A 26,855-nucleotide genomic window follows, 5' to 3' on the forward strand; every position below is an offset into this window, starting at 1 on the left:
CAGAAATGCATGAACCAGACAAACAGACCACAAACTGGGCCCCAGCTTGTCACGAAATTAGGTCCATGGACCGATCCATGCCCATCCCTCGTTGTCACGTTGCCCCCTTCATTCCGACAAGCTAGCACAGGAACAATCTATCACACTTTCAAAATTTTGAGCTATTGCACTCAGTGGACGGTAAGCCTACCCACTGCTTCTGCCCTTTACCACTCTTTGGATACGAAAGCTCATACCTTGAATAAACCTTTGTTGGTCTTAAAGGTGCTACTGGACTCAAAATTTGTTCTCCTAACTTCAGTACCTACCCCTAAACGATGTTTAAGTAGGATAGGCTAGTAATTCTTGAAGCCATAGCATTTAAAAGTCTGTAATTACCTTACTTCTTAAAGCTGGGACTTCTCCCCATTGTCCCTCACTACATGGCCAAGACAAGAATCCCTAGGAAAAGGTGTTTAGTCCTTCATGGCTTGACCCTCCTTTGTCAAAAGCCAGAAGATAAAAACAGGGCTTCTTCCTCATGTCCTCAGAATTTGTAGTCTCTCCTTCAAGAGTCCCCGCCAGAGTCATCCTGATTTCTCTGCCTTGAGAAGAAGAAATTACTGTCTGGTGATCTGGATGTTCAAGTGTGATCCTTGAGGTGTGACATTCTAGCAAGGTGTGTGATGGTGAACCCTTTTACTTCTTTTTGGCCAGAGCCATTTGGGTGGTGTTTGATGGCTCATCCCTTCTTCTTTATTGGTTGATAAATGTTCAAAAATGTTAAAATAGTTTTTACTGTTACATAATAGGCTTTTGATGTGACTTGATCCTTATCTCTTGTTGTTGCTTGTTTAATGCTTTTGATGTTCATTGTTGTTAATGATTATTTAAAAACGAATAATTAAAAAAAAGAGTCTGCAAGTGAGTTCCCATTCATAAACAGAGCGTAGTTCCAATGGCTGAATTGTTGGGTAATCTCTAGGGTGCAGGACATTGATGCTCATGACGGCTTCAAAAGGGAATTAGATAAGCATATGGAGCAGAGGTCCATCAGTGGCTATTAGCCACAAGGTATAGATAGGGACTCTGGGGCAAGTGATGCTCTGTCATCTTGGTGCTTGGGGGGGTCAACAGTGGGAGGGCTCCTAATGTCCTGGCCCCACTGGTGGACCTCCTGATGGCACCTGGTATTTCTGGCCACTGTGTGACACAGAGTGTTGGACTGGATGGGCCATTGGCCTGATCCAACATAGGCGTCTCTTATGTTCTTATGACCATTGCTACATCCACTGGCAGCAAATTCCACAATGTAATAACTCATTGAGTAAAAAAATTGCCCTTTTTGTCCATCCTGTACCTATTACCCATCAATTTCACTGGGTGCCCCCGCATTCTAGGGCTATAGGAGCAGGCTCGCCTACAGCTGTGAATTTATAGTCTTTTAGGCACCAGGCAAAGATATCTTTATTCAACCAGCATTTTCTCTGTGCCACTCTTGTATCGAGAAAGCTTTCCCCTTGGGGTTCTTTTTAAAATATATTGTGTTTACCCTGACCCATTTTCAAGGTGGTTTTTTTTCAAAAATCACTATCCACATTTTATCCTGCTGCTGTTTCAATCTTCCGTGGATATTTATATTTATCTCTCTGCCATTTTATCAGATAGCGACGTTTTATTGTTTTATGACTTGACTGCGATTTGCCCGTCATAAGCCACTTGCAGATAGCAACATGGGAGAGTGGGGTCGAAACGATTTAAATAAATTTTTAGAAAAGGGAATACATCTGGCCACGGACTGAGAGGAGGGCAGACCTGATGGACTTTGGCTCCCATGTAGTTGTTCATGGCTCCTTTTCAAGCCTTTAGACCTGGAGGGAGCACAGTTACCTGGCCCCCGGCGCTAAGGAAAGGAGCACTGGGAGCTGGCTATCTCTCCTGCACTTGCTGGCAATCTGTCACATAGTCCAGTGCCCCCTCCGTCTGTGAGCCAGCCAGGGCTCTCCTCACGTCCTTTGCGTATAGCACCGAGATATACGACGGGCTCTGACATTTATCCCCGCCTGGCAGGCAAGCATCGTTTGTTCACCGTGCAGGAATTATCGGCTGCCTTGTAAAGGCTCCCGGACAAAGCGAACGCTCTGCAGGGAGAGCCAGAGGAGTTCTCCCGCTAACCCCGTCTGCACTTCAGCAGGGCCTTGGATTTGCAAGCGGGACTCGACATGGAGCACAAGGCCATGGGCCGATTTTAATAGGATGCTTCAGAGCTGGGAGAGCTGCGGGAAAGGAGGGCAGGTCAGATGATCAGGCGACTGGAGCACCTTTCCTGCAAGGGGAGGGTGGAGACTTTGGTTTAAGAAAAACGGAGGCTAAGGGGGATGTGAGGGAGATACATGTAGCATGGGGAAAGTGGAAAGAAAGAACATTTTCTCCCTCTCCCAGAGTTCAAGAATTCAGGGCGACCTGGAGAAACTGATGCGCAGTAGGTTCAGGACAGCTGCCAGGAAAACCCAAACACAGAATTTGCTTGTAGAGTTTGTTGCTGTCTGGTGTAGCAATAGCCACTGTCTTTAAGAGGGCTTGAGAAGTCTGTGGAGGATAGATCTACTCACAGTTATTGGTTCTTATCAGGCCCATAGCCAGGATTTTGTGACTTGTGGGGCAATTTTGTTTTCCTGGTGGGGCTGAAGTTCTCAGTGCAGAAAGAAAAACCATTTAGTCAATAGAAAGCTGTTATTAGGTTAGATCTCTAAATTGCAAGCTGTCAACCACTTTAGACGACAGTCCTCAGCCAAAGCAACAATTCTGATAAGAAGGCGGCAGGTGGGGGTGATAACTTCTACAGTCAAAAAAGCTAACACTTAAGCAGAAAAACTCTCTTACAGGAGACCAGTTTACTGACACAGAGTTAGAAGCGATCCTAGAGGTCATAAGAACATAAGAACATAAGAGACGCCAATGTTGGATCAGGCCAAAGGCCCATCCAGTCCAACACTCTGTGTCACACAGTGGCCAGAAATACCAGTGCCATCAGGAGGTCCAGCAGTGGGGCCAGGTCACCTACTCTCATTGCAGGAATTAGTCAACTACAGTACCCCACTCTGTTTAAAGTAGTGCATGCCTTTAAAAAAAATGTTCTAAAATGATTGAAAAAAGCATTTACAAGAGAAATTCTTGTGAGGCTGTGCCTTTAAGAAAGGGGGCAGAGCCCCCCAAAGCCCCACCATAGCTACAGGCCTGGTTCTTATAATTAAATGGAGCCTCCATATACCAGGGCAATGTATCTCAGAGTACCATATGCTAAGGACAAAAGCAGAGACGCCCGTTACTATACAGTCCCTGCTTGTTGGCTTCCTAAAGGAATCTAGCTGGCTGCAAGGGGGAAACAGGATTCTGGCCTTGATGTACCTTTGGTTGGACCTCTCTGAGCTCTTCTTATGTTCTTCTGCAAAGATTTTGTGGTTTAATCATCTACCTTTTAGCTAGCGCTCTCTCCATTTCCCCTTTCCCAGGGTGGGGCTGGTTCTCTACTTGAAATAGGATCAGGAAGGGGTAATACTGGGCACAGCCTTGACAGCAGCACCAAGTTGGGTATCAAATATGGTGCAATGTAACAGTAGTTATTAAAGCAGTATTGGAGTATATGAAGTCCTGCTTTCACTATGAAATAAGTAAGCACGTTTTCCGGGGGGGGGAGTTGGATTGGTGGTTTGCTCGGAGGCTTAGCCGGGGCAGCAGACCAGGAGGGAAGGCACCACCGTAGCAAACTTACTTCTGTCTACAGTCATTGGTAACTTGATGATTCCAGGAGGGGAGGGGTGTGCAGAATTCAGAGTTCTCACCACATACGTAGCAGTGACTCATGGCTGTGCGTTGCGGGGTTGCTGTAGGGGGTACAGAGACGGCAGGGGCATAAAGCCTAGTGACAGGACTGTTCCTTCCTAGAGCCGGCAGTGGCAAACCGTGGGGCTCTAGCATGCAGTCCCCCTTCCCCGGTGAGGAGGCCAGGCTCCCCCCCCCCGAGCCCGGGTGTCCCTTTAAGACCTGGGAACGGAGCCACCTCTTAATGGACGGCTTTCCCTGAAAGCTCCTGTAGCTCTCGCCATGCCAAACGCGTTTGAGTGCTGGAAGGTCTCTGCATCTCTGGAGTCATGATTAATTTAGCAGACAAGCAGGGTCCGCCGTGCTTCTGCTTGCTTTTCGCATTACAAAACGTACCGTGTAACCTTCTGCCTGAGCGGCTTGGCTTGGTTCGGATTGTGGGGCGGCGGGGGCTGGGGGAAGAAAGACAGGGAGGGTGGGGAGAGGCTCTCCAAGGTAGAGAGGGGATCCTGTGGAAGATTTCTTACCCATCACATGCAAGCAGGGGGAAAGGGAGAGCTGGTGTGTGGGAGCCAGACAGCATCCAAACAGACCCAAGAGGAGGTGGCCCATTGGGGGGGGCAGGGTTGAGAGGGAAAGGGGGGAACTCAGTTTCTAGGAGGCAACCTGAATCGCTAGGAAGGACGCATGCGGAGGGTGAAAATTTCACACTTTCTCAGAACCCATTCCTTTCGTTGTCGCTGACTTATGGCAGCTGGTAGGGTCTTCAAGGCGAGAGACAAACAGAGGTGGTTTGCCATTGCGTGGCGATCCTGTGCATAGCTTGCCCCGGACTTCCTTGGTGGGCGTTGATCCAGTGGCTAGCCAGAACCGGCGCCATTTAGCTTCCAAAATCTGATGTGATCAGGCTGGCGTGGGCCATCCGGGTCAGGGCACTGTCGGCTAGCGTTGGAAAAGCCGTCAAGTTTCAGCCGACTTACAGGGATCCCGTAGGGCTTTCGAGGCAAGAGACAAACAGAGGTGGTTTGCCAGTGCCCATCTTTGCATAGCAGCCCTCGTCTTCCTCGGTGGTCTCCCATCCATGTACTAACCAGGGCCGACCCTGCTTAGCGTCCGGGATCTGGTGAGATCGAGCTCGCCTGGGCTATCCATGCCAGAGCAGGCAGATCCTTACCTCTTTCTTTTCCATCATATGACCTTCAAGGCAACGTGCAAATCCCACAAGAATAGCAAATACAGGTGTGCATGCACAACTACAGATGCTGGCACCTGCCGCTGCTGCAATAGCTGCTGCTCCTTCTCGCGGCTGCAGTGGTTGCAGAGGTACCCCCTTGTACTTGGCACTCAGTGTCTGGGGGAGGGGGGCACTATTGGAAACAGGACTGGGAGGGGGGCTCATTGGTCTGTTCCAGCAGGACTGTTCTGTTGCCCAGAGCTGTGCAGATTCTTCGCTGCCCTCTGCAGGTGCGATAGATGCAGAGTTTTTCATTCTGAGAATATCGTTTAACCTTTAAATGCAAGTAAGTTTCTAGTCCTTACAGCTGTGCCACTGGCCGGCAGCTTGTACAGACAGTGCCTGATGAAGCCTCGAGAGTGATTGGCAGAGCTAATTAAAACTTGCCGCAGTCAGGAGGCAAAACTCCAGTTTCTTGAGCACTAATTTGTCCCACTTATGGCTAGAAGAAATATTTGCATAATTCTTAATTAGCATGGTTTATTGAAGTTGTAGCCTTTGATGGTTTTGGTAGCAAAGGTTTCTTATTTCGGCAGTCAGCGTTGTGTGACGGTTAGAGTGCCAGACTAGTACTGGAGAGAAACAGGTTTAGATCCACTTTCAGTCCTGAAACACACTGGGTGGGTGACTTTTGGGCCACTCCCTGCCTCTACCTGTCCGTCCCTCTCATTCAGGGAGCCAGTTGGGTGTAGTGGTTAGGAGCATGGACTCTAATCTGGGAGAACTGGGTTTGATTCCCCACTCCTCCACATGCAGCTGCTGGGTGTCCTTGGGTCAGTCACAGTTCTCTCAGAGCTGTTCTCTCAAGAGCACTCCTCAGCTCTCTCATTCCCACCTACCTCACAGGGTACTTGTTGTGGGGAGAGGAAGGGAAGGAGATTGTAAGTTGCTCTCAGACTCGCGGGTGAAGGGCGGGGTATAAATCCAGTTCCTCCTCCTCCTCCTCTTCTTTTCAGAGTTGTTGTGAAAATAAAAGAGAGGAGGGCACGATCTGTTAGCCAGCACCCTGAGTTCTGGAGAAAAGGCAGAACAAGGCTCGTATGGTTTTGATCAGCTTTCCCCTTTTTCTGTAGCCACAGATATATATATATGTATGTAGGCAGGGCTATTTTTGGGCAGGAAGGCACAGGAATGGAGTTCCGGCTGGCTCCCAAGCCGGCCACGCCCAGCAGGAACCCATTAGCATAATAGGCCACACTCAACAGCAGAAACTCATTAGGATTGGCTACAATTAGGGGTGTGTGGCCTAACATGCAAAAAGCCCTGGGTTTTGACAACAAACAAGGTAAAGAGAATAAGAAGCAATAGGTGGGTGTGGCTGGATGACCACACTTCTGGTAACATGGGGGTGTGGCCTAATATGCGAATGAGCTGTGCTGTCAGGGTGTGGCCTAATATGCTAATGAGTTCCTGCTGTTGGTTGTGGCCTATTATGCTAATGAGTTCTTGCTGGGCTTTTTCTACAAAAAGAGCCCTGTATGTAGGTATGTGCTGCCCGCCCTGACCTGGCTAGCCCAGGCTAGCCCAAACTCATCAGATCTTGGAAACTAAGCAGGGTCGGCCCTGGCTAGACTTCCAAGGAATACCAGGGTTGGGACACGGAGGCAGACAAGGGCAAACCACCTCTAAATGCCTCTTGCCATTGGGGGGGGGGTCTCCATAAATCAGCTGTGACTTGACGGGACCTTCCACCGCCATGTGCCGCCAAGTCAAGTTGTGGCGACCCCAGGGAGGGGCTTTCAAGGAAAGTGAGAAGTAGAGGTGGTTTGCCATTGCCTTCCTCCGCAGTCTCTCCGTCAGCGGTCTCCTATCCCGATCCTGCTTAGCTTCTGAGTTCTGACGAGAATGGGGCTATACCATACCACTCCGCATCCCGCAGATGTGTAACGCCAATCTATTCTGTGCCTTCTTTTTCATAAAAGAATTGCATCCTAATCATTCTCTCTGTTGCAGTGTGACAGTGGGGGCAGGGGTGGGAAGAGGAGAGGCATGAAAAGGTCGGGGAGAAGGAAGGAAGGAAGCTGGGCAGATGCTGCGTGGTTCAGGGATCCCCCTTGGAAGAGGAGGTCTGTATAGACCAGGGCTGCTTGGAGTCATGCTGAAAGAAACCCAGGATTTTCTTCTGAACAGCAGGCGGCAAGTTGGTCTATGTGGGCTCCTGGTCTGATTCAGCAGGGCCGAGGAGGTGTTCGGGGCTGTGCCGATGGAGGGCCCCTGACAAAGATGGTAAATAAAAACAGATTGCTGGAATTTGACAGGAGGGTCCTGGGTTCGTATCCTCCCATCCGCACGAAGCTCGTGGGCTGCCTTCCGACCAGTGGTACTTTGCCTAATTTCTCTCACGGGGGCATTGTGAGGATGAAACCGAGGGAGGGAGCTCCGAGGACATCACCCAGCGCTCCGCAGAGAAAAAGCGAGATTAAAAACGTGATCGATGCGATAGCGAAATGTTGTGCTATGAAAAGGCCGGTTCGGTGCAAATCATACGAACGGCACCGTTGGCACCGTTTCGATTACTTCGCGTGATTTATTCTGCAATTTTTACTGTTCTGCATAATTTATTCCGGTTTCATGAGTCTAAGTGGATCTCAGAGCTCAGCTGGGCACTGGAGCATGCCTCCCCCCCCCCCAAACTGGAAAACGTATTGTGCCTCCCCTCCAGGCCTCTAAGAGTTCAACAGATGTTGCCCACAACATCTCAAGCTTATTTTTTGCAATCACAACAGTCAGAATCTTGTGTGGTTGTTTTGAAAAAAATATTCATGTTTCCTGGAAGCTGAATCAACCGTCCTGTTCAAGGCCTGCTTCTTGAGCAATGGGCTGATCCGCCTCCCACTTCACTGCCACCATCGATAAACACACTGAAGTGCCTGCCACTGAGTCAGATGTGGATTCGTGTCGCTGGCTCAACCCATTACGCTTTGTCCAGCAGTGGCTCTCCAAGTTCTTGAAGCAGGAGCCTTTCCTACCCCAGTTCCTACCCCAGTTAAACTGGAGAATCTAGTTAGAATTATTTTCTATAACTCTGTTGTCTACCTTGAATCTCAGCGAGAAAGTTGGGCTGTAAATGAAGTAAGCAAGCAAGGGAGGATTTGAATGTGGAGGGAGGGGTCTGTCAGTGGCTACTAGGCCTGATGACTGAGGGGAAACTCCATGTTGTTCAGAGGCCAAGCCTCTGAACCCCAGAGCCAAGAGGCAACTAGTGGTGTGCATTCAGTATATCTGACCCCCCCCCAAAAAAAAATAGTAGAAAAATACTGTATCGGTATTTTTCGGCTATTTTTTCAGCCAAATATACATTTGAGGATCATTTTGGTTATCCAGTTTAGCTGATCCCGAATAACCCCCAAAATATTTGAGACTATTCGGGAATGCTCACAGTCCTTTTAAATGCCTTCAGAGTGGACTTGCTGGACTCGCAGAAGATGTTTAAAGGGACAGCGAGTCCTTTAAACACGTTTGAAGTGTTCTCCTGGACTTGCAACCCCCCCCCCTTGTCTGGATTCATTGAGCTGGCATTGCCACAGTGACCCTGGGTTTTGCTGGGCACTCTGTACATTGCAACCCCCCTCCCAACCTTCAGTCTCTAGTGCAGAGATTCTCTGTTTTGCCCTTGCTTTTTTTGGCAGTTTTTCTCCCCCATTGGAAACAATGGAGGTACCTTCTTTGGGGACCCATTGAATTGGACTCCATACTCTAATCTTTTTGAAACTTGGGGGTTCTTCTAAGGAGAGGCACCAGCAGCTGTACTGCAACTTTGGTGCCTCTACCTCAAGAAAACAACCCCCCCAGACCCCTGGATATCCCCAGATAGATTCCCCACAACATCTCAAGCTTATTATAATGGTCCCCATAGGGAGTTGAAAAATCACAAATCCAAATACCATACCATTATTGGAATCTGGGGATACTGGAAATACCCATTTTTTTCACGTCCAATATAAGCAAATCCAAAAAATCTAGCATTTGTTTTGGTGCACACCCTTAGAGGCAACTTCAGGGGAAACTCTCGGCCTCTGTGCCCAGTTGCTGGCCCTCCAGAAGAACTGGTTGGCCACTGTGTGAGACAGGATGCTGGACTAGTTGGACCACTGGTCTGATCCAGCAGGGCTCTTCTTATGTCCTTATGAACATGGGGCCTGCTATGTCACTCAGTGATAGCCTCTCCCCAATAAATTCCAAATCTGCCCGCCTTTGAGTTGAGCCCTTGGGCTCTGATAGGCCATTGTTCTCCCAGCCTTGTTAACCTGAGATCTTTTAAGGGGGGTTCCTAGAATGTTCTCCTGGAACCATCTAGGTGCAAAACATATGGAGTGCCAGTGTGATGTAGTAGTTAGAGTGCTGGACTAAGATCTAGGAGACCCAGGTTCGAATCTCTGCTCTTGCACGGAACCTTGCTGGGTGACCGTGGCCCACCCACACCCACTCAGCCTACGTTTCTTTACGGGGTTGTTGTGAGGATACAGTGGAGGAGAGGAGAACAATGTAAGCCATTTGGGGTGTCCGTTGGTGAGAAGGGCAGGGTATAGATGAAGTAAACAAGCAAATGAATAAATGTGTGCCACCACTGAGCTCAATCACCTTCCCAGTTTGGTGTAGTGGTTAGGAGCGCGGACTCTAATCTGGGAGAACCGGGTTTGATTCCCCACTCCTCACTTGCACCTGCTGGATGACCTTGGGCAAGCCATAATTCTGACAAGAGCTGTCCTTGTAAGGGCAGTCCTCGAAAGAGCTCTCTCAGCCCCACTTACCTCACAGGCAGTGTTCCCTCTAAGCTGAGTTAGTGTGAGCTAGCTCACAATTTTTTAGCCTCCAGCTCACAGATTTTTGTCTTGGCTCAGGAAGGATGGCTCCAGAGCAAACTAGCTTACAACTTTAAAGCCAGTAACTCAAAAAGCAGAATTTTTGCTCACAAGACTCCACAGCTTAGAGGGAACATTGCTCACAGGGTGTCTGCTGTGGGGAGGGGAAGGGAAAGGAGATTGTAAGCCGCTCTGAGACTCCTTCGGGTAGCGAAGGGCGAGGTATAAATCCAATCTCTTCCTCTTCTTCCTTCTTCCAGTAAGTATTGAGTGCTGCCTTCTGCAGAGCAGACCATGGATCTGTTTAGCCCAGGTCTACTCTGACAGCCACTGGTTTCCCCAGTCCTGATACTCACAATCCTTTAAACGTAGATGCTCCAGAATTACCCTTCCTTCTCCAAACCATCCTCAGTTTTCTAATATTTCTTCTTTTCTTCTTTTTTTTTTTGTATGCATGGGCAGAAACCATGCAACTTCCATACTTTGCAGTATAGAACCACAAAGTCAGCAGCATGGCGTAGTGGTTAATGTGTCACACTAAGATCTGGGAGACCCCAGTTCAGATCCCCTCTCTGCCGTGAAAACCCCTTCACCCCAAAAGTAGTTGAAAGTACTTTACCCAAAAAGTACTTGACACATGGAATTCATTGCTACAGGAAGTGGTAGTGCCTACAAGCATAGACAGCTTCAAGAGGGGATTGGATAAACATCTGGAGCAGAGGTCTATCAGTGGCTATTAGCCACAAGGTATAGATGGAACACTATGTCTGGAGCAGTGGTGCTCTGTGTTCTTGGTGCTTGGGGGGCAACAGTGGGAGGGCTTCTGGAGTTCTGGCCCCGCTGGTGGACCTGATGGCCCTGCTGGTGGACCTCCTGATGGCACAGTTTGGTGTAGTGGTTAAGTATGCGGACTCTAATGTGGGAGAAACAGGTTTGATTCCCCACTCCTCCATTTGCAGCTGCTGGATGACCTTGGGCAAGCCAAAGTTCTGACAAGAACTGTTCTTGAAAGGGCAGTTCTTGAAAGAGCTCTCTCAGCCCCAGCTACCTCACAGGGTGTCTGTTGTGGGGAGGGGAAGGAGTTTGTAAGCCGCTCTGAGACACCGAGTGAAGGGCGGGGTATAAATCCAATCTCCTCCTCCTCCACCACCTGGGTTTGGGCTACTGTGTGACACAGAGTGTTGGACTGGATGGGCCACTGGTCTGATCCAACATGGCTTCTCTTATGCTCTTGCTGGGTGACCTTAGGCCAGTCATACACGCGTTCAGCCTAGCCTCCCTCACAGGGTAGTCTGGAGGATAAAAGAGAAGAAAGGAGAACAATGTAAGCTGCTTTGGGTTCCTTTTGGGGAGGGAGGTCAGTTATAAATGAAGTAAATAAATGGATATAGCCGTTCTGGCTGGGAGACCCAAGCTCTGGGCTCCCTCTTCATCATTCAGTCTGGTGGGAACCTGCCAGTGTGTCTGTCATCCAGGTCTTTTGTTGTTCAATGGCTCACCTGCATTTTGGGGTGAGCACCTCCTGCAGCCTTCCAGATGCCTTTTCTCCTCTCTTTCCTTCCTCGTTATCCCACAGCCCCCTGATCTCTGGTCAGGCTGGATTTGGTACTTTTCCATGCCGGAATGGTAAGCAATTTGCTGCCAATTGCCTTTGCTCCCCACCCTGGCTTTTTTCTAATCTGCCGCTCCGTATTTTAACGTTGAGCCAAGAGTGCCGGAGGAAAATTGACTTGGCTTTTTATTGTCGCCCCAAAGATGAAAAACGGGACTGTGGCTTGACAGGCCGGCAGGCGCCGTTCATCGACCCGGCCACGTTGCTGCGCACGGATCGCGGGGAGTCGGACAAATCAGCATGCAGGAGACGTTTGCTCTTTTAATTTCCATAGGAGACAACATCTGCCCCCCTCGCCCACCAGCACGTAAAGCAATTGGAAGGCCTGCCCCTCCTTTCCGACTTCAAAGCACACAGCTGTTTTTTTAAGTATTCTTGGCCACTGAGCAGCTGAAATACTGCATCCCACCCACCCTGGCTCTAAATTTTGCATCGCGAAAACTCAATTCCTGCACTTAAATTAAATCCCGTGTAGAGAAGAAGAAGAAGAGAAGAAGAAATTGGATTTATACCCCTCCCATCACTCGGAGTCTCAGAGTGGCTTATAATCTCCTTCCCTTCCTCTCCCTACAACAGACACCCTGTGAGATAGGTGGGGCTGAGAGCTTTTTCAAGGACTGCCCTTGGGAGAACAGCTCTGAGAGAACTTGTGGCTGACTCAAGGTCACCCAGCAGCTGCATGTGGAGGAGTGGGGACTCAAACCCCGGTTCTCCCATATTAGAGTCTGTGCTCCTAACCACTACACCAAACTGGCTCTCAGTGGCCATCTGAAGCAGTCCAGTTCAGACACAGGATGACCACCTAGCTGGTGAGAACAAGGCCTTGAGCTCTGGGGCATCATGGGAACATGGTTCTGTCTCATATCCTGAAGTCTAGTGGGTGGATAATTAGGAAGCCTGAATCTCTAGGATCTGTCCCCAGCTTGTATGGGAGGAAAAGAGGAAGAAGTCAGCCAGTGTGGTGTAGTGTAGTGGCAAGTGTTGGACTCGGATCTTGGGGACCCTGGACTCAAGTTCCCCTCACCTCAAACCCAGTTCTCCCAGATTACAGTCCATCCTCCTAACCACTAGACTAAAGCGTATATTTGCTTATTTTCTACAAAGTTGTAATGTTCAGAATCTGGGTTGGAGGCGCAGCATTCCAGGGAGAAGAGGGTGGTGGGGCAGGGGTAGGTCAGAGGAGCAGCACCTGCTTTCTTTCTTTGTTTATGTTTGTTGTAGTCAGATTGCAATGGAAGGAAGGGGGAAAGGTGCCTTTTCTTGCTGGGAAACTCCCTTAGATGAAGGGTTCCCTGGAAAAACCTGGTAATGGCTGCCACCACCCAGGGTGGTGGCTGTCTTCTGTGGCTTCTGTGGCTTCTGTGGAAGTCCATTTGTGGCTGTGCCCATCACACTGTGTCCGGATCCCAAAAGTCCCTGCAGGCTTAAAAAGGTTGGGGACCCCGATCTAGACTGACCCACAAAGAAGGCTCCTTGTAGTGTGGTACTGGAGACCAGTACACAAACAATGATGTAAACCCTGGAGAATACCTTGTGGGAAATTTCCCCCTCTGAAGTCCCAGGTTCAGAGTCAGGCATCTGGGATGTGAGGGCGATCTGACTGCAACATCTGTCACTTCATTGAACAGCAGGGTTGATTCCGCCGATCTGTCTGCCTTGGTGGATGTCCCCCTTCTCCTTCACCACTCCACGTGCCTCCCTCCTGAAGCTGTGCGCTCAGTGGAGGAGGACTGCACCCTTCTTCAGTCAAGGGTACCCAATAGGTCTGTTATGGCATCTCCAGTACCAGAGCTGGGAAAGAACTGGTGTCAGTGGCCCTAGAGATCGGCAGCCACATTGGCCAATGGTTCATAAGCATGGATTAGATTGCTAGTAAGGAGGAGGTTTTTATACTCCACTTTTCTCTACCTTAAGGAATCTCAACACATAAGAACATAAGAGAAGCCAATGTTGGATCAGGCCAGTGGCCCATCCAGTCTGACACTCTGTCACACAGTGGCCAAGAATATACAGCTTACAATCGCTTTCCCTTACCTCTCCCCACCAATGCTCCTTCTAAGTGGTGGAGTCTTGTGAGCAAAAATTCTACCGTGTGAGCTACTGGCATTAAAGTTGTGAGCGAGCGATTTGGCTACTGCATAAATCAGTTTGCTCTGGAGCCATCCGTCCTGAGCGAATACAAAGATGTGTGAGCCAGAGGCTAAAAAACTGTGAGCTAACTCACACTAACTCAGCTTAGAGGGAACAGCGCTCCCCACAACAGGCACCTTTGAGGCAGGTGGGGCTGAGAGAGTTCTGAGAGATCGGTGACTGACCCAAGGTCACCCAGCAGGCTTCATATGGAGGAGGAGTGGGGAATGAAACCTGGTTCTCCAGATTCGAGTCCACTGCTCTTAACCACTGCACAACCGTCTTAACCGCTACACCATTACGGCCAACCTGGAATCTTAGACAGCAGAATGGCGATGGGCAAAAATCAGCCCTCCACTCGTACAAATGGAATACCCCTCTGCCACCACAAGAGTGGGGGGAAAGAGGGAATTTCCATCTGATTTCCCTCCTTCCTACAGCCCTCTGTGCCACATGGCATTTTGTTCAGAAGGATTCCCTTGACCCTTCGCAGAGACTTTTCAGGCATGCAGGTAGAACAGGAAGAAGATCTGTTTGTGCAAAAATTGCCTATCCACACACAATTGGAAATCCAACCTGCTGTTTTATTTATTTTAATTTACATCCCGCCTTTCTTCCACCATGTGACTCAAGGTGTGTGTGTGTGTGGGAGGGGGATTTCCTAGGAACTCTCCCATCCAGGAGCTGATGGGACCCAGCCACACTTAGCTTCAACAGGGCCTCTGTATCATCTGCCTTCAGACCATACCCTTGCGCCATATACGGCTTCACACTGGCTCTCAGTTTTGCTGGGGTCACATCTGCACTGGGCTAGGGAGTGGTTTTGCCTGTTACTACATACCACAGGAGGGAAGGTGGCATGGTGCAGTTCAATCTTGGAAGCTAAGCAGGGTTGGTACTTGGAGGGGAGACCACCAAAGATGACTCTGCAGAGGAAGGCAATGGCAAGCCACCTCCACTTCCCCATTGTCTTGAAAGCCCCTTGCTGGGATAGCCGTAAGTCAGTGGCAACTTGTTGGCACTTGTGTACATACATACAGCGGAAACCAGACAGGCTTTGTAGAAGAAGAAGAGGAGGAGGAGGAGGAAGAGATTGGAGTTATACCCCACCCTTCACTACCTGAAGGAGTCTCAGAGTGGCTCACAATCTCCTTTCCCTTCCCCTCCCCACAGCAAGACACCCTGTGAGGGAGGTGGGGCTGAGAGAGCTCTTTGAGAACTGCTCGTGAGAGAACAGCTCTGAAAGAACTTGTGACTGACCCAAGGCCACCCAGCTGGCTTCATGTGGAGGAGTGGGGAATCAGACCTGGTTCTCCCAGATTAGAGTCCACGTTCCTAACCACTACACCAAACTGGCTCTAAGTAGTCCCAGAGTTCCCCATACATGGACCCAGTGTTCCTTCTAAGATGAGTTAGTGTGAGCTAGCTCACAGTTTTTTAGCCTCCGGCCAACACATTTTTGCCTTAGCTCAGGAAGGACGGCTCCAGAGCAAACTAATTTATGCAGAAGCCAAATCGCTCGCTCACAGCTTTAATGTCAGTAGCTCACAAAGTAGAATTTTTGCTCACAAGACTCCACAGCTTAGAGGGAGCGTTGCACGGAACCCATTCAAAAGAAGGATAGCTTGTAGCCAGCTACTTAGATATGAATTTCCCTGGAGTGGCTTTACACAGAAACGTAGAGCTGGAGAGGGCCCCAAGAGTCAACTAGTCCAACCCCTTGCACAATGCAGGAAATTCACAGCTCCCTCTTTCCCCCCTGCCAGTGACCTCTGCTCTACACTTCCTTTGAAGCATTTCCATGCTCCACCATCTGCCAAAAAGTTGGTGATTAGAACATTGAAAAACTCCCCGTCTTCTGCCGTCAAAGAGGAGAGGCGTCTTTAATCCTAATCTGCCACAGAACCCCATTAAAGAGCATTTGTAAACAAAACCTCGGGTCTTGCCCCAGTTTGTGTGACTGATTTATTGGCTTCATTAGCAGGTAGGGAACGTGGAGGCTGATGGCGTGATTTATTCCGGCTGCCAGTGGTGCCGTGCTCACCAGCCTCTCGGTTCCTTGATAACAAATTCTTCCTTCGGTTTAAATAAGCAAAGCAGAGAGATCCACAAACGTGTTTCTGTCTCTGCACGGCCCCCAGAGAGCCATAATTCTTGCGTCGCTCCTCCTGCGAGTCTCGGACTGAATCTCAATCAGAACGTGGAGGTGGCACCGTATTCAGTTCCCTGCACCCGTCAAGGACTTGGGGGGGGGGAGGAGTGCTTGGAGCTGATTCCACTTCATCAGCCAGTAGTGTGAGCAGAGTATTATTCGTGTTTCCTATGTAAGGCCAATTAGGTACATGATTTACTCTTATTAACGCTAATAGTGTGCCATCTACTTCACAGGTGAGCCAGTCCGATGTAGGGCAGTGGTTTTTAAACCGGCTCACCCTCAGTGAAGCGACTGTGGTTGGCACAAAGATCTTTCGGGACTGCCTTGCCGTATCTAATCCTAGCAGCCATCAGTCAGTGCAGCCGAAAGCCAGAAAACCGTTGGGCTTGACATTAACTTCAGGACCTTGGACAGCTCTAGGACTGACACTCCAGTAAAGGGCAGGGCCAGGACTGAACTAGACAAGCAATCGGGAGATCTGTGAATGGATCTTTCGCGTTTTGGATCAGGTGGGGTTTTTCCTGGCATCAAATGCACTCTTGGAGATGGTAGACACCATGGTGGAGCAAATTACAGTTCAAGGGGTGTTCTTTGAAGTCAGGAAAATGTCACAGTGGAAGAGGAATAAACCTCTCCTGTGCCACATCCCACGGCAGATTGCCACGTGAACCCATCAAATGGTTTTTATCAATTAAAAACACTCAGAAGATCCACTCACCAATCTTCAAGTATCTTGTGTTGTTTGCAATCCCCCTCAGACTGAGTTCTTGTATGCAGGATCAGGCCTTCACCTCCCCAGGACAAGGAGTGTCTGCTTAAAGGGCCCTTACTGCACGCACACCTTTGCACACCTGCAGTGTTCAGTAACCTCTTGGTGAATCCATCACACTCTCTATCAGCAGGGCTGGGTGGCCGTGGTGCAGAGGGCCAGACGGTCTGGTTGTCAGCCAGGCTCCCTCTAAGCTGAGGGGTCTTGCGAGCCAAAATTGAACTTTGTGAGCTACTGGCGTTAAAGTTGTGAGTGATTTGGCTCCTGCATAAATTAGTTTGCTCTCGAGCCATCCTTCCTGAGTGAAGACAAAAATGTGTGAGGCAGAGGCTAAAAACCTGTGATCTAGCTCACACTAACTCATCTTAGAGGGAACACTGGTTGTCGGTGGTGGGGATGTGGCTGTTGGCTGTGGGATTCTGGTCCATTCTCCCTGTCCCTAGACTGCAAGGCTCCCTCTAAGCTGTGGAGTCTTGTGAGCAAAAATTCTACTTTGTGAGCTGCTGGCATTAAAGTTGTGAGTGAGCAGTTTGGCTGCTGCATAAATCAGTTTGCTCTGGAGCCATCCTTCCTGAGTGAAGACAAAAATGTGGGAGCCAGAAGCTAAAAAACGGTGAGCTAGCTCACACTAAGCTTAGAAGGAACACTTAGAAGGAATACAGCCCAGGGCTGTGTTGGTCCTTTATGGGTCTGCCCAGATAAGGGGTCTCCGTGTATTTGGAGACTGTGTCTGTCTCACCAGCTGGATCCACAACACTGCCAGGAGAACACCAGGGTGACCTGGAAGCTTATTAGAGGGTGCTCAATGAGGAGATCAGTAATGGCAGGCAAGCTTCCCTGAAAGAGGTCCAGACAGGCTTTGGAGAAATGCCCTCTGCCCTAGAATTCATCTCAGTGACTCAGCCATTGGGACTGTACTTTGTCTGTGAGTTGGAACCTGGCTGCAGATTTGTAGCTGGCAGAAAGGCAGAGGTCAGGGAACGAGCCATCAGGCCCTGCAAGTACAGCGTGCATCAGTGCTTACGGAGGCAAATGGCTCTGGCCAAAGTAAGACCAAAAGGTTTACCATCTCACACCTTGCTAGAATGTCACACCTAAAGGACAAGGGAAGCCAAAAGGCTGGCTAATAATTCCTTTCTGTTGAAGCAAGAAGACCAGGACTGACCCCAAGGTGGGGGGGGGGCAGGCTCCCAAGCAGAGATGACAAGATCTCAGGACACAAGAAGGAAGCTTTCTTTTTCCGTCTCCTTGGATGGGCACAAGCCACGAAGGACCAAACCTTTAGCTAGACACTGCCTTCTTGACCATGTATTGAGGAACAGTAGGGAGAGATTCCCAACTATGAAAATTAGTATTGAGACATTGCAGATGTGCCTGGAGCTGTATTTTCAGTACCACGGCCACATCCCAGGTGATATTTTGCTCAGCGCCCTGTATCACAAGGCATTGTTTTTTGGACTTCCTGAAACCACCCCCTCTCTCTCACACACACATACACCATTTCTGCATTTACCCAGATTTCTGCCCCCAGCCGCTGCTACATGCATGGAATGCTCTATAGATTATGACGCTGAGGATATCTGAGCTTTAGAGGATATCTGAGCTTTAGAGGGATTTGTTATCATTCCTGCCACGCCAGCAGTCATTATTTATTCCTGTTGTTTATTCCAGTAATTGCCTCCCGCTGTTCCTCCAAGGAACCCAGAGCAGTGGGGATTACCCCATTTTATCCTCCCAATAGCACTTTAAGGTAGGTTTGACATTGTGGTCGAGTGAGAATTCAAACCCTGGTCCACTCTGGGGCTGTATCCACTCAGGATGTAGGATCTGTGTCCAGGAGTCTTCCTTAGTCTTCAGGCCTGCTTTTAGCACCAATTTGCAACGTGGGGTCCTCTTTCTAAACATGTAACCATACATGTCTGTTTCTCTCTTTCCTGGTGACCATATGCAAAGGGGGAGAGCAGAGATCCTGTATCTGTTATGGTGGTGTAAGAGAAGGAATTCCAGCAGACATAGGGTGTTCCACACTAGACCTTAAATCCTGGTTCAACCCTGTCCCCGAACTTACATTCTACACTACACTACACTCGAGTTCACCCCTGTAATTACCTTGGGGTATTTTTACATTCTACATTATACTCAAGTTCAACCTTGTAATTATCTCGGGGTATTTTTTGTTTCCACATTACATTGCGGTCACCCCGGTTTTGTCCAAAACTTGTCCCAGGATAAACAGATGTTGTTTGATTCCCCACTCCTCCACTTGCAGCTGCTGGATGACCTTGGGTAAGCCATAGTTCTATCAGAGCTGTCCTTGAAAAGAGCAGTTTCTGTCAGAGCTCTCTCAGCCCCACCTACCTCACAGGGTGTGTTGTGGGGAGAGGAAGGAGTTTGTAAGCAACTCTGAGACTCCGAGTGAACGGCAGAGTATAAATCCAATCTCCTCCTCCTCCTCCTCCTCCTCCTATTCTTCTTGGATAAATGTAAGGTATTGTGTCACGGGTTGAACTCTGATAAAACCAGAGATGAGATCCAAGTGCGGAAAGGACCATAGCTTGTTACTTAGAGGTGAGAAAAGCAGAGCCTGCCAGAGTTCCCTTCACTGCACAGCTGTTAAAGATACAGGAGCCTTGCTGTCTCACTTCAGTATCTGTCGCTCACTACTTGTCACGTCTCCAGTCGCCCACTGCAGATCTTTGGAAGTATACTGCTGTGGAGTGATCTTTGCCATGAGCCTCCACAAACACGGGGCCTTGCTTTTAAAGCGGTGTTTTCCTTGAGGACCAACAACCTGTTTTTAAAACCAAAGCAAAAAATAGAGACTCGTAAAGCACCCAGAACTGGTGTATTGTAGTAGTGCGGGCAGGTGGTAAGCCAGCGCCCTGGTTTGTGCTCAAGTAGCCATTTCTGTAAGAGGCTGCTCCAAGGGCCTGATCTTTAGAAACCCAGTGATTTTACACGGTCTGGCAAGTGGCAGGGTTGTGCTGCATGCCTCCAAAGACGCCCTGTCACTTCAGGTTAACAAAGGGCAGCAGGACTGTTGTGAAGGATAGAGATCTCTTCCTCTTAAAACGTGTGTGTGTAAGTCTACAACTGAGTTGTGCTCCCCCCCTCCCCCGACTTCTTCTGCTGCTGCAACCAACGCAGTTGTCTGGCTGTTGTTCTCCTCCAGGGCCCTCTCCAGAAACAACTTGGCGGCTTGTACTCCCAGGAGGGGGGCAGCATTAGAAAGAACAGAAATGAAACAGGCTAGAAATACAAATTGAAACTGACCACAGCAGTCCTGTTGCCCAGGGTTGAGCACAAAGGGGAGGCATGTGAGAGAGAGAGCCAGCGAATGGTGAGGGGGAAGTAAAGAAACATGACCTCTGGTTTCTGACTCAATAGCTGCATATATAACCCTTCGAGCTCCACTGACATGACATTTTCTTGGATGCAAAAAATGCTTCGGGGATTCTGCTTTCTGTTCTGGGGATGTTGGGCTCTTCCCGCACTATGGGGGTCTTCTGTGTAGGGTTTGTGAAAGGGACGGAAGGATCCAGCATGGGGGTTGTGGCTAACCAGTGATCTGTCCGGGATGTGGAGTGGTCTCGGGTCGCCCAGTCTCACTAGATCTCAGAAGCTAAGCAGAGTCAGTGCTTGGAAGGGGGACTACTGAGGAAGGTTCTACAGTGGAAGGCAATAACAAAACACCTCTCCTTCTCACTTGCCTTGAAAACCCCTTGCTGTGGTTGCTATACGTCAGTTGCAACTTGATGGCACATACATACATGCACAGCAGTCCATCTGGCATTCCAAAGGCGCTCAGGGCTGTGGCTCAGTGGCAGAGCACCTGCTTAGCATGCAGAAGGTCCCAGGTTACCACAGGAGGTGGTGGCAGCTACAAGGCTTGGACAGCTTGAAGAGGGAATTGGATAAACATATGGAGCAGAGATCCATCAGTGGCTATTAGCCACAAGGTATAGATAGGAACTCTCAGTCTGGGGCAAGTGATGCTCTGTATTCTTGGTATTTGGGGGGGGGCAACAGTGGGAGGGCTTCTAGTGTCCTGGCCCCACTGCTGGAACTCCTGATGGCACTGGTATTTCTGGCCACTGTGTGACACAGAGTGTTGGACTGGATGGGCCATTGGCCTGATCCAACATTGGCTTCTCTTACGTTCTTATGTGCAATCCCCGGTCTCTCCAGTTAGGTGCTGTGAAAGACCTCTGCCTGAGACCTTGGAGAGCTGCTGCCAGTCTGAGTAGACAATATTGACTTTGATGGACCCGTGATCTGATTCAGTATAAGGCAGCTTCCTGTGTTCATGTGTTCAAGGTTCTTTCCCAGCTCCGCTGCTTTAGGTGTCAAAGGGTTAAGTGCATGAAGCTGCCTTAGGACCAGACCTTTGGCCCACTTAGTTCAATATGGTCCCCTCTGACTGGCAACCACTCAGATCTCAAGCGGAGGAAGATCTTCCCAGCTGCGGCCTTCCTGAGATCCTTTAACTGTAGATATCACTCAAGCAGGGCTCTTTTTGTAGCAGGAACTCCTTTGCATATTAGGCGACGCACCCCTAATGTTGCCAATCCTCCAAGCGCTTACAATAGCCCCTGTAAGAAGAGGTCTATAAGTTCTTGGAGGATTGGGTACATTAGAGGTGTGTCACCTAATATGCAAATGAGTTCCTGCTACAAAAAGAGCCCTGCGGCGCGGTGACCAAACCTCCTGCATTCAAAACACCCATCCTGCCACTGAGTCACAGTCTCTCCCCTGGGATCCTTGGGCACCCCAAATCACACAGACCACGCACTGAAATGTTTGTCTGTTGCATTCTGGGGAAAACCTTTCACCTCCTGCTCCTCTTCTCTTTCCCCCCAGGTGTTCCGGAGCGGCGAGGGCATGGGGATCCGCCTGGACAGCGCCTCGGCCTTCCAAGGAGCCGTCATCTCCCCGCACTACGACTCGCTGCTGGTGAAAGTCATCGCTCACGGCAAAGACCACACGACGGCGGCTTCCAAGATGAGCCGGGCCTTGGCAGAGTTCCGGATCCGTGGCGTCAAGGTAGGAAGCAGCTCCCGGGCTTCTGTTGTTCCAGATTTGCATTGTCCATCGGGAGACGGCGCGCTTTGGTATTCCTTTTTCGCTCGAGGCGACCGGCTGGTTTGTGTTGTTCCCCTTCCCTAACGTATTCATTTATTTATTCATTCATTCATTTATTTGGATTTATATCCCGCTCGACCCCCCCCCCCGAGGCTCCGAGAAAATAATTTATTTATTTTAATATTTTTAATGGGATTTATACTCCACCATCAGGGCTCGCAAGGGGGCAGCTTAACAGCATTAGCGCAATAATAAAAGGGCTCGCATTAAACCCAGAAAAGCTCATGTGAAAACTTCTCACTGTAAAAGATTGCAAAACACAGAGGCGGTGGCAAAAGTCCCGCTGGAGATTTCAATAAAATGGGAAAAGGAAGTTACAGCTCTTACCGGGGGTAAGAGACACCTTCACCGGCTTCCTAAGAACTGGTAGCTGGCAGAACAGCCGGAGTGTGGTGTAGTGCATGGAGTGCTGGACTAGGATGCTGGGAGAGCTGGGTTCGGGTCCCCACTTCTGCCCTGGAAGCTCCCTAGGGAACCTTGGGCCAGTCACGGACTCTCAGCCTGGCCCGGCCCTCCTCACAGGACTGTTGTTGTTGTTGTGAGAAGGTGGAGGACGGGGGAATGATGTTCTAAGCTGCTTTAAGTCCCAGCTGGGGAGGAAAAGGGGGGTATAAATAAATGCATTGTGCATTTCTCTCTCTCGTGCGCAGGAGAGTTCCGTCATGTGGGGGCTGCTGCCAGAAAGGATTGTTCCTGGAAGAACTAGCGCGGGTCCTTCCAGAAAGCAAGGGGGGAAATGGCATCGCCAGGAGGTCACTATTCGAGTCCAGGGAGCACCTTAGAGACAGATAAGGTTTTGGGATATAAGCATGCCAGAGTCAAAGCTCCCTGAAAATCTTGTTGCCTCTAAGGGGCTACTGGATTCGAGTCTAGCTCTTCTACCGCAGACCAAAGCGGCTGCCCTCTGACACTATCCAGGAGGGCTCATAATCCTCTAGGGAGAGTTCTGTGACCCCCTCCTGAGGGTCCCAGGATCACTCGGCCACTGGGAAAACTGGTGTGGGATTTGAGATTCACTGGTGGCACATTGCCTTTGTGAACGTAAGAACATAAGAGATGCCAATGTTGGATCAGGCCAGTGGCCCATTCAGTCCAACACTCTGTCACACAGTGGCCAAAAATACCAGGGGCCATCAGGAGGTCCAGCAGTGGGGCCAGGACACTAGAAGCCCTCCCACTGTTGCCCCCTCCTCCCAAGCACCAAGAATACAGAGCATCCCTTGCCCCAGACTGAGAGTTCCTATCTATACCTTGTGGCTAATAGCCACTGATGGGCCTCTGCTCCATATGTTTATCCAGTTACCTCTTGAAGCCGTCCATGCTTGTAGCCGCCACCACCTCCTGTGGCAGTGAATTCCATGTGTTAATCACTCTTTGGGTGAAGAAGTACTTCCTTCTATCCATCCTAAGCTGACTACTCAGCAATTTCATGGAGTGTCCACGAGTTCTTATACTGTGAGAAAGGGAGAAAAGTACTTCTATCTCTACCTGCTCTATCCCATGCATAATCTTATAAATCTCGATCATGTCACCCCTCAGTTGTCATTTCTCCACGCTAAAGAGCTCCAAGTGCTCTAACCTTTCTTCATAGGAAAAGTGTTCCAACCCTTTTATCATTCTAGTTGCCCCTTTCTGCACTTTCCCCAAAGCTATAATATCCTTTCTGAGGTGTGGTGGCCAGAATTGCACACAGTATTCCTAATGAGGCCACACCATCGATTCATACAGGGGCTTTATGATACTGGCTGATTCGTTTTCAGTTCCCTTCCTAATAATCCCCAGCATAGCACTGGCCTTTTTTACTGCAGCCGCGCACTGTCCTGACATTTTCGTGCCTCACATTATCTCCCACTCTTCTTTGAAGGAGCTCCAGGGGGCACACCTTGAGGGGGGCTGTCCCACAGGCGTCCATGAAGCTGCCTTAAACCAAGTCCAACCATTGATCTATCAGGCTCGGTGTTGCCGACGCTGGCGGTCTTGGGATCCTCAGGCTGGTCACAGAGCCTTCCCTGGAGGGTCACGAGCTCCCCTAGAGAGGCCATATTTTTGCTTCTTTCTTGAAGGACCTGCTGCTAGTGCGCAGACAGAGAGAGCATGGGTTCTGTGCTGTTCATGCCGGGATGAGCAGCAAGAAAGTTACATCTGGATAACAGAAATGAGGAACACGCATACTGGAGGGGGGATACACTTCTGGATAGCAGTGTGTGTGAACAAGATCTTGGGGGGCGGGTGGACTGTAAGTTAAATATGAGCAGCCAGTGTGATGCAGCGACAAAAAAGGCTAATGCGATCTTGAGGTGTATCAAGAGAGGAGTAACATCCAGATTGCAAGATGTCATAGTCCTGCTGTACACTGCATTGGTCAGGCCATAGCTGGATTGTGTGCCGTTTGAAACGGGTGCAGAGGATAGCAACAAGGATGATCGAGGGCCTGGAGACCCCATGAGGAAAGGCTGAGGGACTTGGGAATGTTTAGTCTGGAGGAGGTTGAGGGGGAGGACATGATTGCTCTCTCTAAGTATTTAAAGGACTGTCACTTAGAGGAGGGCAGGGAGCTGTTCCTGTTGGCAGCAGAGGACAGGACTCACAATAATGGGCTTAAATAAAGGCCGGGGAGGTACTGGCTGGATATTGGGAAATACTTTTTTACAGTCAGAGTTGTGCAGCAGTGGGATCAGCTGCCTAGGGAGGTGGTTATTAGTTCCCCCTCACTGGCCGTCTTTAAGCAGCGGCTGGACTTGTCAGGGATGCTCTAGGCTGATCCTGCATTGAGCAGGGGGTTGGACGAAATATATATTTTCATTTGTTTTTAAATCATCATTAACAACACTGAACATCAAAAGCATTAAACAAGCAACAACAAGAGATAAGGATCAAGTCGCATCAAAAGCTTATTATGTAGCAGTAGAAACTATTTTAACATTTTTGAACGTTTATCAACCAATTAGAAAGGGTAAGAAGTGCTGGTAGTTATGCTACCTCTGTCAGTAAGGCAAGTGTGAGTACTGGATTAGGTCTGGATCTTAGATGTAAAATATTTTTTTAATATATTTTAATTTGTTTTTAAATCATCATTAACAACACTGAACAAGCAAGGGGTTGGACTAGACGGCCTGTGGGGCCCCTTCCAGCTCTGTGATCCTATGAGAGTGAGGCAAGGTCATTTAGCAGTGGAGAAGATCCCTTCAAGAATTTGACCCCCACCCCCCGGCTTGTTCCTTGCTGTGGCAGACCTTCTCCTGGTGCTTGACTTGTGACTCCTGTCCCCAACTGGCTTGCTCTGCTGTCCTGGGTCTCAGCACAGGTGAGGGCATGCATCATCCTGGCTTCTCCCCTTCCTGTCACGTGACTGAGGCTTCCCCACACTGGCAGCTCCCTAGATCCTGCACCACAGTCTTGGAGATTAAAGTCTCAGCTGTGGAAAGGTTGTGAAATACCGGTCTGCTCAGACAGGCAAGGGCTCTCCAGGGTCTCAGGTGGAGGTCTGTCCCATCACCTACTGCCTGGCAGTGTTCCCTCTGAGCTGAGTTAGTGTGAGCTAGCTCACAGTTTTCTAGCCTCTGGCTCACACATCTTTGTCTTAGCGCAGGAAGGATGGGCTCCGGAGCAAACTAATTTATGCAGTAGTAGCCAAATCACCTGCTCACAACTTTAATGCCAGTGGCTCACAAAGTAGAATTTTTGCTCTCAGGACTCCATAGCTTAGAGGGAGCATTGCTGCCTGGTCCTTTTTAAACTGGAGATGCCAGGAATTGAAACTTGGGACCTTCTTCAGGCAAAACGGATCGTCTGCCACAGAGTCACAGCCCTTCCGCCGTTATGCTTCCCGTGCTTCCTAAGCCCATCCTCTCTGAGATGAGAGTTGCGGCCTCTCAAGACGGAGCCTTGTTACTCGGGGGCACTGTTCCCTCTAAGCTGAGTTAGTGTGAGCTAGCTCACTGTTTTTTAGCCTCCAGCTCACACATTTTTATCTTAGCTCAGGAAGGAGGGCTCCGGAGCAAACTAATTTATGCAGCAGCCAAATTACTTGCTCACAACTTTATTGCCAGTAGCTCAAAAAGTAGAATTTTTGCTCACAGGACTTCACAGCTTAGAGGGAACGTTGCTCGGGGGTGGTTACCCTCTTTAGGAAATGCATTGATCAGCCTCCAACCAGGGATATTCTCAAATTTCACAGGCTTGCCAGTTCCATTTGAAGATCCCGTTTCAGTTTTTGCTGCTCCCCTGCGTGAATAAAAAAATGACGCATCCTCATTCATTTGGCCCTTTTCTGTTTCCCTTGCGCTGAATCTCTCACATTTTCATGTTATTTGGGCGTACAAAAAAAGAAATCAGCCGTTATCTATAAATAATGCACACAGTACATATAAAATTGTGTAGGAAAGGCACAAAAGAGACAGAAACTCATCAAGGAAAGCGTGCAACCTGAAGCTTGTTCATGATGACAGTATCAGGGAAACAAAAGGAATGATGAAAGGCCTGATTCTTCCCTCTCAAGGACACATCTGATCGGCTGAAATTACAGGAACCGGATCAGAATCCTGATCAGGGAACAAACATCTGATGTGGCTGTCCTGAGGCAGGGAACAACGTTCCCAGTTTCCTGCAGAGTCCGGTTCCCGTGTTGTTGCAGAAATCTGCCCATCGGTTGCAAAGCGGATAGCCTGCCACCTCTGCTCCGCCAAATCAGAATTCTACCATCTCCAAATCCCATTAATTTGGTGTAGTAGTTAAGAGCACAGACTCTAATCGGGGAGAACCAGGTTTGATTCCCCACTCCCCCACATTCAGCTGCTGGTGTGATTTGGGGTCAGTCATAAGTTCTCTCAGAGCTGTTCTCTCAAGGGCAGTTCTCCAGAGAGCTCTCTCAGCCCCGCCTACCTCACAGGGTGTCTGTTGTGGGGAGGGGAAGGGATTGTAAACTGCTCTGAGACTACTTCTCCTCCTCCTCCTCCTCTCCCCATCTATCCCCCCTTTCCCTCCTGCTCCTGAGAACGTGCAGAGTGCATCCTCCTGATCACAAGTCACCGCCATGCAGCTCACCTACTTGTTTCAGCACGCCCATTCAATAATGACACAAGACGTTTGTACGCCTCTTTGGGTACTCGGAGCACGGCAGGCACACTGACTCATGGTGTTCCTCACAATGGTCCTGTGGGGGAGGCCAGTATAGCTGTGCTCATGTTGCAGATGGGAGGCTAGGAGAGGGT

At 49.4% G+C, this 26,855-nt stretch overlaps 1 protein-coding gene across 1 annotated transcript in view; it reads left to right on the forward strand.

The window, feature by feature from the left end:
* The window catches only part of LOC107111878 (pyruvate carboxylase, mitochondrial-like), a gene marked incomplete at its 3' end in the record, with an annotated part of 231,226 nt that extends 208,540 nt beyond the window's left edge, over positions 1–22,686 (forward strand). The window contains exons 9-10 of the mRNA XM_015412926.1: positions 21,364–21,546; positions 22,618–22,686. Coding sequence (XP_015268412.1) covers positions 21,364–21,546; positions 22,618–22,686 — 252 coding nt within the window. The remainder of the gene's footprint in view (positions 1–21,363; positions 21,547–22,617) is intronic.
* Between the last annotated feature and the right edge of the window lie 4,169 nt (positions 22,687–26,855).

The sequence above is a fragment of the Gekko japonicus genome, unplaced genomic scaffold (assembly GCF_001447785.1).
Source record: "Gekko japonicus isolate JY-2015 unplaced genomic scaffold, Gekko_japonicus_V1.1 scaffold1633, whole genome shotgun sequence".
In the NCBI taxonomy this organism is placed as follows: Eukaryota; Metazoa; Chordata; class Lepidosauria; order Squamata; family Gekkonidae; genus Gekko; species Gekko japonicus.